The sequence below is a fragment of the Rattus norvegicus genome, chromosome 3 (assembly GCF_021556685.1).
Source record: "Rattus norvegicus strain SHRSP/BbbUtx chromosome 3, alternate assembly SHRSP_T2T, whole genome shotgun sequence".
Taxonomy (NCBI): domain Eukaryota; kingdom Metazoa; phylum Chordata; class Mammalia; order Rodentia; family Muridae; genus Rattus; species Rattus norvegicus.
Genome location: NC_141536.1, coordinates 79,279,535 through 79,290,562, shown reverse-complemented (window position 1 = coordinate 79,290,562; position 11,028 = coordinate 79,279,535). Strand labels below are relative to the sequence as shown.

General features: G+C 43.5%; 1 protein-coding gene across 9 annotated transcripts in view; it reads left to right on the top strand.

Moving 5' to 3' along the window:
- The first annotated feature begins 3,831 nt into the window (after positions 1-3,831).
- Alkbh3 (alkB homolog 3, alpha-ketoglutarate-dependent dioxygenase) overlaps positions 3,832-11,028 on the top strand; it is a 32,271-nt gene continuing 25,074 nt past the window's right edge. For 3 of the 9 annotated variants that reach the window (XR_015683171.1, XR_015683173.1, XM_087653262.1), the window contains exons 1-5: positions 3,832-3,904; positions 5,813-5,962; positions 6,250-6,353; positions 7,545-7,579; positions 9,847-9,894. Coding sequence is in view for 4 of the 9 variants with exons in the window: in XM_087653262.1 (XP_087509388.1) it covers positions 5,884-5,962; positions 6,250-6,353; positions 7,545-7,579; positions 9,847-9,894 (266 nt within the window). In the remaining 5 variants the exon portion in view is untranslated. Of the gene's footprint in view, positions 3,905-5,809; positions 5,963-6,249; positions 6,354-7,544; positions 7,580-9,846; positions 9,895-11,028 lie in introns of all 9 variants that reach the window. The other 6 variants (XR_015683172.1, XM_087653261.1, XM_087653263.1 and 3 more) reach the window with 3 other exon arrangements.

The following is an 11,028-nucleotide window of genomic DNA, read 5'->3' as shown; positions in this document are numbered from 1 at the left end:
CCCTGCATGGTCTCAAATTGTATTAAAAGCTATATTAATAAAAACATAAAAACAGACATGTGAAAAATTGAATCAAATTGAAGACCTAGACATAGATCCACAAACGCATAGACACCTGATTTTTTTATAAAGAGGCCAGAAATACACACTGGAAAAAAAGAATCTCTCTAACAAATGGTGCCTGTCAAACTTGATGGCTGCACATAAAAGAATCCAAATAGACCCACACTTCTTACCCTGCACAAAACCCAAGTCCAAATGGATGAAAGACCTCTCCATAAAAATAAACATAGTGAAACTGTTAGGAGAGAAAGCAGTGAATAGCCTTGAACTCATTGGCACAGGAAGAGACTTTGAACAGAAGAACACTAGCAGAGGCGCTAAGATCAACAGCTAATACATGGGACCTCATGAAACTGAGAAGCTCCTGCATGCCAAAGGACACCACCATTCAGACAGAGCAGCATCCTATATGAAGGGCTTATATCCAAAATATATTTTAAAAACTCAAGTCACTAGATCACAAGTTAAAAATGGGGTGCAGATCTAAACAGAATTCTCAATAGTGAAAACTCGAATGGCTGAAAAGCACTTTTAAAAATGTTCAACATCCTTACCTATCAGGGAAATGCAAATCAAAACTACTTTGAGATTTCATCTTAGACCAGTCAGATGGCTAAAATACCAACAGCCCCATGTTCCAGTGTCTTTAATACAGGAGAGTACTGTGCAGGTTATCAAAGGGAAAAGACATAAACACCAAGCCCGCACAACCCCCTTTGTTTTCTACAATACTGTACTGCCCACAAGGTACGCTAGGGAATTGTGGCATGGAGCTTGTAGGAGTAAGCACCAAGAACTGATTTGACTTAAGGCCCACTCCAGAAGATGGAACCCATACCTGACCTTGCCTAGGTGATCAAGAACCTGAGGCTAGATAGTGCAGGGACCTAGGAAAAAGCCAAATAGTGGTCTAAACCTAGAAAGTAGTGATACCATGACCCCTAATGATACTCTGCTCTTCTCATAGGTCTGTGCCTTCTTCAGTCATCATCAAAGACACTTCCTCCTGCAGCAGATGGGAACCAATACAGAGACCTACTGACAGACATCATGAAGAGAGAAATAGAACACTCAGCCCTAAATCAGGTGCCTTCCTCAAATCCCTCCCTGCAGGGAACCTGCAAAGAGGCAGCCAGAAGGGATGGAGGACTCCAAGAAACAAGGCCTCTAAATCCACAGGAACAAAGCTTGCATGAACTCACAGGGGCCGAAGCTGCACCAGGTCCTCTGCAAACACAGCATGGCTTCAGGTTTAGTGCTATTATGATACTCCTGACTCTGTGAGTCAGTAGATCTCTGATTCTTGTGCCTTCTCTTAGGCTCTTCTCCTTCTGTTGGATTTTCTTGTCTAACTTCGATCTGATAGTTTTTGCTTTATTATATTTTCTTTTGTCAAATCATTTGTTAAATAAGCGAGTGAATAATAAATCCTAGCTACCAGGATAAAGCTTAGCAAGTGAATTGTCATTTGTATCTGCTGGAAGAGAGAAAGTCAGTCTTCTCCAATGGAGTGACAGTAGGTATATCAACCAGCCAGGGCAGGCATCTTGTTCAGGAAGAGTCGAACAGTGCATAATGGACCCACACAGGGCTTTTTGTTTGTTTACTTTTATTCGGTTACAGTTGGGTGTTTGTTTTTGTTTGTATTTTGGGAGTGTATGTTGTTTTATTTGGTTTTCTTGGCTTGTGGGGGTTGCTGTATGGGTTTTTGTTTTTTGAGGAAGAACTTAAAGTCGGGTGGGAAGGGATGAGGAAAGGATGAGGGAAGGACTTGGGAGAAAGGAAGAATATGATCAGAATTTATTAACATTTAAAATTGTTTTAAATATTAAAAAAATTATAAAATAAGAAAAAGTGTTGTTATCTCAGATGCCAACGGGTCATGGACTGACTTTTGAAGCATTCTGTTGGAGGCTCCCTAGATGTTAACCTCTACTTTTAGGAACACTTCATTCCAGGCATCTCGATTGCCCTTCCAAGCTATAATCACCAGAACAAAAGAAATAACAACCTTTAGGAGCTGTATCAAATGTTCCTGAGCCCAAAGCAGACATGGAAAGATTACTAGGTGATGGAGAAAAAAAGTCAAAATTACAGTCCAGCTCGCTCTCCTTTCAGTCCTGGGATAAATAATTTTTTCTTTCAATGTTACAAAATGTAACAAAAAATAGATGCTGTGAGTGCCAGCAATATGGGTACCGTGGTCAGAACACGGGGCTTACTACAGCCAACTGCTATTTAGTACCAACACCAGGGGAATTGGGATTGCCTCCTGGAGGTGTTAGTTCCATAAGTGAAGAATTTAGGAATAGTTCAAATAGAAGGATAAGGACAATTTTATTAGTTTAAAAGAAAAACACGCCAAACATCTGAGGGCAGGTAAACTGTAGGCAGCTGCCCAGAGGAAGAGAATGGGAGGGGTGCTGTTTAAGTGGGCATGAAGGTCAGACACTGAGTGGACAAGCAGCGATCATGAAAGAGAAGGAAGCATTAGAGAAAGAGTAAGGAAACACAGAATGCTGGCAGAAGCCTGAAGTGTTAAGCATGCTTAGAGCATAGGCAGCAAGAAAGGTAAGCTATGGTTTTTTAGCTTGGTTGTTGTATTTAGTTTTTGTTGTTTAGTTTCATTTTTAGTTTTTGTTTTAGATAATTCAGAAAAGCAGGAAGACTTGGAACCAGCATGACAATGCTAGAGGGTGGGAATCAGAGAAGGAAAGTACAGTATTTCATAAAGGACTAATTAGTGCACTTATCTCTTTAGTGTTGCTTAATGTAAGCCTACCTTCCTAAGGGTAGCCCTTGGGCCAGCTGATTGACCCAGACCAAGAGAAATGCTAGGTCTCCACTCAGGACGCAGATTTTATTCTTTTGACCAGAAAGAGATTTTTCTTAAAGAACATTTATTGGTACCCTGACAGTGTCAGGCTTATTTGAGAGATTTCCACAATGATCATATTTTGGTAAATTTTAGAGAACAATTTGCAGAAAATAGTTGACTCAGTGCTACAGTTAGAATTGTCAAATTATGAGACATGGCTTAACCTGGCTTCTTTAAAGATGCTTGTCAGGAGGTCAGGTGGGTGAAAAGACACTTTGCGCTATCTTGAATTATAGATTTATATAGTGTTCCAGACACTGTTATCTCATTTAATCCCACTAAGAGGAGCTATGGCCTCTTAAAAAGTAAGCGGAGCACTTGCCCCAAATGGTGGCATTGCAATGAAATTTAGACAGATCTGTGGACTCAAGTAAAGTTTACTTAGCACTGAGGAACTCAGTCAAATAAGGCCTGCTTTCATGTTCCACCGTAAATGATGTGTAGAAAAGATGGGCACGCTACGTTGAGAACAAAGTGCACCTTAGACTCTTCATGGTTTTCGAGGTAACAAGAGAATTCTATAGCTGAACACATGACCCAAGTCCTCCCCACTCCGGAATCAGTAGAAGTTCCGGGAGACTGCAGTTGCCCTTTGCACAAGAGAACAAAGATGCCAGCACTAGTTTCGGGAATTTATGCCCTGAGGACCTAGGCCTAAGAGGCTCATCTTCATTCCCACCTCCGCCTCACCAGGGCCACCATCAGCCCCCAATTCCTGTCCCCAGTTCCGACCTTATTCCCTTCAGCATCTCCATCCGGCCCTTTAGGCGCCAGGGATGCGGGGCGACCCGGACTCCCGGCTACCCACAGGAAGCGGTGGCAGGGTGTAACAGAAGAGGAAGTACGTGTAACGGAGGCCAGTGGTTGGGCGTTGCAGGAGTTGGTGTCTCACTCTGAAGTTCCCCGGCGTCCGGACAGCTGAGCGGCTAACGAAAGTCGGAAACTTTTCTCAGGCCCAGCCAGGTTGGTCCGGTGAGCCCAGCTCCTGGTGTGCTGGCTGAGAAACGGGGTGGGCGTGTGAGGACTGCCTGAGGGTCTGTTCCTAGGCCACCGACTGAAAGGGTATCGGTCTAAATTAGGGAAAGGAAACCCAGCCCTACCCCTTAGCAGGCCATTTCACTTTACCTTAACCTTGAGGGCGGAACTGACTCTTCTGCTAGCGAGGAAGAGGCCAGAGTTCTGATGGCCGTGTCAGCTGCCACAGGGTGGTTTGCAGGTGGGACAGGGACAGATCTGCATTCCAAGCAAGTTCCCACTACCGCCAAACCCTTGTTCTTTTTATAGTTTTCAAGTTTCGAGTCCCAGGGTGGTGGGACCTTGTTTAGTGCATAAGTTCTGGGACTCCAGGAACTAAGTCTCAGCCAGCGCTCTGGGGTTTTTATTTTCACCCGTTGCCTTAGACAAGTCACATCAAGGTGAGCAGGTCAGAAGCCTTCGTTGACTACTATTAGTCTTATGCCTTTAGAACCTCAGAGAATATGGTACAAGGGGACTTTCTTACACATTTCATAAGCCTGGAGAGTTAGATTTGATTGTGTCATTAACTCTTTGGCAATTGACAGCTTCTACAAGTCCCTACCTGGTAAGTGATAAACACTCGACAGGTTGTCGATGATGAGACAGGGTCTCAGTATTTAGCTCAAGCCTCCTAAATGCTGGGATTACTGGTGTGTGCCAGTTAAGTCGTAATGTCTAACTCCTAAGGAAATTTAAGCAGAGCCCTGAGCCTGGATCTGCTCTATTGGATCAGAAGGTCGAGGAGATGGGGCCTGGGAATCTGTAGTCTGAGCAATAACATGAGTGGACCGTCTTTGTGAACGTGAAGCTTTCTAGACCCATAGAGAAGTAGCTGGTAGATTCAGAGCACGTAGCCTGACCCTTCTGAATTCTGTATTTGCTACAGGGTAAACTTTGGGCAAAAAATGTAGAGGGTTTGATTATCTCAAGGCTGGAACCTGATAAGAGTTTAACTTTTCATCAGGATTGATTTCCCAAGTGACTTTGTAAGTCACTAAACCTTCTGATCCCTATGCATATTAATGTATCTTACCCTTTGCTGCTTATTATAAACATAGAAATAGAATCGTTCCTAAACCGTAGTTTTAAAAGTGGTACATGGATATTTTAGATTTTCATTTCAACCTTAATTTTAAGTTGACAAATTATTGTTCCTATTTATGGGATGCTGTGACATTCTGATAATATGCTTTTGATATAGAATGAGTGCATCGAATTAATACATCTCTTACCTCACATACCTTTTTTGTGATGGAAATAATGAAAATCTACTCTTAGTAACTGAAGTATCCAGTGGTTTGGTCTTTATGGTCATTGTTCTGTGCAGGAGTTTAGTAAAGCTTCCTGTTGTCCAAGTGAAACTGTACTTTGAATCCACAACAAACCCATCTAGCTCCCTTCCCTAGTGTGAGTTCATGTAGCATTTGTGTCTCTGTGCTTCTCTTACCTCATGTAGCTGAAGTCCTTCAGGTTTCCCTGTCATGGATGTGTTTAAAGCCTCCAAGGGAAGTTCTGCACAGCCTGTGGTAAGCAGCAGTGCACTGGGGAACCTGGTCTTGGCCTACTTTTCAATATTCACGTTGTGGACAATGGGAATGTTATAGTTGCACATATTCTCCCATGGAGCGCCATATGAATAACACGGTTTGTGGTGGACTGCCTACGGTGAAAGGGCTTGATAGCCAGTGGTGGACATGATCCAGGCCTTGACAGAGATGTAGTAAAGACAGTGACTTTATGGAGAAGCTCTGGCAGCTGTTGAACCGTCTCTTCTGACTATATTAAAGGCCACGTTTACCCTTTAATAGGCCACGCACTCACTGCCTTTACTAAAACACTCTGTTTTGAAAGCAGGTAACCATTCCATGGTCTGAATGGGGAACGAAATCTCCTGAAATCTCAGAACAGAACGCTCTTTCTTCAACATGGGGGACAAGAGACAGCGAGCCCGAGTGCAGGGAGCCTGGGCCACACCTACCAAGAGCCAGTCTGCTGCTCGGCCAGGCAAGAACCTGTCGGGACTGTGCGTGTGGGTGCACGCAGCTGCCCTCATCTTTCCTCTATATGCTTGGGCTTTCATGAGCTCCCACTTGCGTTGTTGACAGTTTTTCTGTACACGTGCCTGCCATCTCGTCTGCTCTGTGGAGGGTGAGCTGAGAGTGAGAACTCGCTTTCTCCTGTGAAAGTGGATTGGGGCTGTTTGTTGCCTTTGCCTATTACAGTCTGAGGCCACACGCCATCTTCAAGGAGGTCTTATTGGCTCTTGCTGAGACTCTTCTCTCCTATTTCAGCTACTCCTGCTAGAAGCCGTCCTTCCCAGACACCAGGGCCAAGCTGGAGGAGCAAGGAACAGCAGCAATGTGACCGACGGTTTGTGTTCAAAGAACCGCAGCTGGTAAAGCGTTGTTTCTTCTTCAATAATAACAAAGCTGTACTATAAAAGCTTTGTTTCTGAGCACGTTCCCTAATAGTGGCTGAATAAATTTACTTGTGAGTAGCAGAACAAAAGGATTCTAGTAATAGTGAAATGTGAACTATTTCAGTTGTCTTGTATGCCTGAAGATTTTTTTTTGTATTCTGCCCCCATTTATTATATATACGGCCATGTCTCCCTCCACCTTTATAGTTTTGTCAGGGAGGTTCTACTTAAGCCATGACCACCAGCTTACGGCCTTCATGGACTAGCTGAGGTCTAACAGATCTATAATGATGCTGTCTTCAGACTGATACAGAAATCCTTGTGGAATTTCAGTTATTGTAGCAAAACACCTGATTTTTAGCTACCCCTAGGGGCATGTAAAAAGAAAAAGGTTCAGTTTGAGGGGGACAAGGGTGCTGCAGGGCTGGGAATGGAGCTCAATCTTATTTTATTTTCATGTGTGTGTGTGTGTGTGTGTTATGTAAATGCATGTTTACATGTATAGGTGCCTGCAGAGGTGTGCGCATGTGTATGCAGAAGCCAGAGGGTGACATCAGGTATCCTCTTCAATTGATCCCCACCTTATATTAAGCCAGATTATCTCAGTTGAATCCAGAATTTTGCAGTTCAGCTGGTCTAACCAGCCAGTTTGTCCTGGGAGTTCCCTGCCTCTACCTCCTGAGCTCTGCCGTTGCAGATAAACCTCTGCCACGCAGCATTTATGTGGGCGTAAGGATTTGAATTTAGCCCCTCATGCTTTTGTATCAACTGAGCTATCTCCTCAGCTCTCACTTAAAAAAAATATGAGGAAAAAGAGCTTAAAAATTAGGCATCTTGTTATAATAAAGATCATATAAATATCAGAACTCCTCTTAGAATATATCTTCTACTTTTAAAACATCTCCTTTATTAATAAAAGGGTTTTGCATCATTTCTGGCCAACAGGAAAGTTGATTAGTTCTAATTGTATCGCCTTGTCTGTCAGCTGGCCAGTGTGATATAGTTCTGGGAATTGCAGACACAAAGCTCGGTTACAGAAGTGGAAGTGGGCCTGACAACATGACAGCTTAGACCGATCGAGCTTGTCTTGGCTCGAAATGAGAGGTTTGGCGTCTCCTTGACCCTTGGAAGCCATTCTGGAATTCAGATCTGCCTGTTTCCTTGCAGGTTGTACGTGCAGCCCCAGAGCCCAGAGTGATTGAGTAAGTAAGCACCACCACAGCAAGCAGATGCCTGGAATCCTTCCCTCCATCATTTTTCATTTTAAAGAGAATGGCCCAGTAACTCTAAATTTTTAGCTGCTGTGACAATCCTACCTCAGTCTTTAAACTTGGTCTTTTGAGGAGACTTTGTGGGTTTGCTAGTAGTATAGAAAACACAGCAAGATCTCTGCACATTGAAGTTTGCCTATGGGATAGATTTCCTGGCCCCGTTTTACTGGTGTCTGTAAGAGTAAACCAAAAACAAAAAAAGGCTTTCTCCTGAGTCACTGGAGTTTGGCTTGCTGAGAAGCCTGTAAGCACCATTTCCCTAGCAGTCCTTATGAGAGCTGCTGTAACCTAGGTGACCCTCCAGCCCATGTATTAAAACCGCAAGGTTGTTCCTGAGCAATTTAAGCAATGCTGAATGTTCCTCTCTTGTATTGATCTGTGTCTGAAATGTTCTCCAAAGCTGGTGAGAGGAACTTTGGCTTCTTTTCTCCTGCCTCTCACTTTTCACCTGATATAAATGAAGCAGCAGCCTGAACTATCCTTTTATGCTAGCAATTAGCATCAGGTGGATGTTCTGCTCGTAAGCAGTCTATTATGCAATTTCGATATTTGTAGATTGGCTTGTACAAGAATTTGAAGGTAACACAGATGTCACCATATCTCAAAAAATATCTAGTCTCTTGTTTGTGACAAGTTAGCTTTTTAACTAGTCCTGAGTTCTTTCCATTTCCCTGGAGTTTGATTTCCTTGTGTTAAGGGTTAGCTTAAGCCCAGTCTAGGTCTATGTGCATAGAAGCCGTGCAGTATTACCTTCATCACTGAGAGTGAAGGAGGCTGGAAACCACTGCAGTCAGGCTAAGTGGGAGGGGCTGCAATGATAAGTTTGCAACCTGAGGAAAGTCACAGCATGCATCCTGTTGGTTCAGCCTCGCTGAGTCTAAAGTTAACTCTCCCAGGCTTGGTTTGCCAGTTCCTAGAAATATGCCCCACATTCAAAGTGAGACAGTTTCTACATACAGATCAGTATATCTCATTAAAACAGAGCATTCATATCTCAGGGCCTTGTAGATGGCTTCTGTAGAAATGTGATCACTGTGAAATATATGCTAGCCATGCTCATTCAGTGCCTAAGAGCCTAGCTCAGAGATCATGAACCATTGACTAGAACCCTCAAGAGAGAGGTGATAGGAAAACTTGTTAAAATAGTAAATGTCGGGGTTGGGGATTTAGCTCAGTGGTAGAGCGCTTGCCTAGGAAGCGCAAGGCCCTGGGTTCAGTCCCCAGCTCCGAAAAAAAGAAGCAAAAAAAAAAAAAAAAAAAATAGTAAATGTCCTGTTTTCTCGGTTGCTTTTCTGCACTGAACCCTTCACTTGTATATCCGTAAGTTTTGTACCTTTCCACATTTGATTAAAAATTCAGTGAACATTTTTCACCCATCCACTGTGTGTAGGCTTTAAGAATAAGCCACTCCTTGCCCTGTAATAAACCAACAGCCTAGGGAATAAAATAGTGAAGAACTTGTAATTCTGTATTAAAGCTCTGATACTGGCCCAGAGTGGTGGGTGATGTTGCTGGCACAGATGGTCAAGGAAGGTTTGAAGGGAGGTCTAAGTGAGATTTGTGTAGAGGAATCAGAAGTTTTCACTTGGCCATAGTAGGTGGTGAGTCAGGTAGGGGCTGCCGACTGGTAGGGAAGTATTCCAGGACACAGAAACTCAGGCTAGAAACACCTGGAGTGCTGTGTTAAGGGGTGCGAGCAGTCGACATTGAGGATGTTGACACTGGGGTTGTCAGAAGAGGGTCTAGATCTCAGGGACCATGAGTGGAGTTAAGGGGACACTGAAGTTAAGGGGACACTGAAGGCGTTTTACTCAGGAAGAACTCTCTAGGCATATATCATTGAAAGTAATGGAAGCTCAAGGTTTTGAGAGGTGCTTGCCACTTGGAGAGTACTCCAAACTCTGCTTTGGTGATAGATTTGGGGATTGTATCAGCCTAACTTCTGGGTGAAACCTACCCGGGTAGAATCAGAAGTTGTTTTCTACCACTTTTATTTCATGGCCTGAACCTATCAGGGTTCTGTCCAGTGCCATTAATAATCTACCACCATTTTGTCCCTTGTCTAGCTGTAACAGAGGGTGGAGCTTATGCCTCCTTCACAGTGTTTTTCGTATGTAGGAAATGGATCTAGGGAAGGCAGGAATGGGGTAGATTGGTTTTGCCTCCCACTAATATATGCCTTTCCTCTGCTTCTTCAGCAGGGAGGGTGTGTACGAAATCAGCCTGTCCCCTACAGGTGTGTCTAGGTAAGAGAGTTCTCACTGGAACCTGACTATGGCTGTCATCTGGGTTGTCATCGCTTTAAACTTGTCTCAGTAAGGAACAAGACTTGGGTACAACTCTTTTTTACAGCGGAATTCTAGCATCTAAATATTTTCACAGCTTCTGCCACTTACACAGGCTGTTGTGACTGCAGTGTCTCGGGAAGGGAGGACCAGAGAGGTGGTCCTTTTCTGCACCCCCACCACTCGCAGTAACTGAGTGCCAGGGCTGGCTCTAGTCTTTTGTGAGTGCTTCATTATTAGTGCTGCACTTCATGAACTGCATGTATATTCAGTCTGTGGTATTTTATTGCCACATCAAGGGGAAGTCCAGTATAGCTAATCACATATTAAGTGTAGTCACTATTTAAAAATATTTAGAAAATATCTTAACACACAAATATATTATCACTGTAAACCAATGAGACATTTTTAAAGTACATCAGAAATGACAAGTGAAAATTGCTTACAGTAGCTCCTGCTAGATATGAAGCCCAGTAAAACTGGCTGGTGTGGGTTCCTTTAATGGCCTCTGGAACTTCTCTGTCTCAGTTTTCTATTGCTGTGATAAAGACCATGACCAAAAGCAATGTGGGGAGGAAAGGGTTCATCTTACAGCTCTCAGGTCACAATCCATCACCGAGGGAAGTCAGGAAGGAACAGAAGCAGAAGCCATGGAAGAATGCTGCTTACTGGCTTGTTCCTCCTGGCTTATTCTGTCTGTGTTGTTAAACACCCCAGGACCATCTCACTAGGGATGGTTTTGCCCACAGTAGACTGGGCCCTCTCATCGTAGTCATCATTCAAGACAAACCCCCACAGACTTGGTGGTCTGATGAAGGCAATCCATCAGTTGAAATTCCTTCCTTCTGAATGACCCTGGTTTATGTCAAGTTGACAAAAATAAAAAATAAAAAACCAAACCAACCAACCAATCTGGACATTACCCCTTTAAAGCAAAACTTAACAGTTTATATACAAGACCAGTATGTTGTCTTGGTTGAGCACATCTTGTCTTAACTCTACAGCTTTAGATGACCTCTGGGTCTTTTAAGTCACACGCACCTTCTGAAGACTTGCTGCTATCAAGACTGTTCAAGATAGTGTGGGATTCCAGAA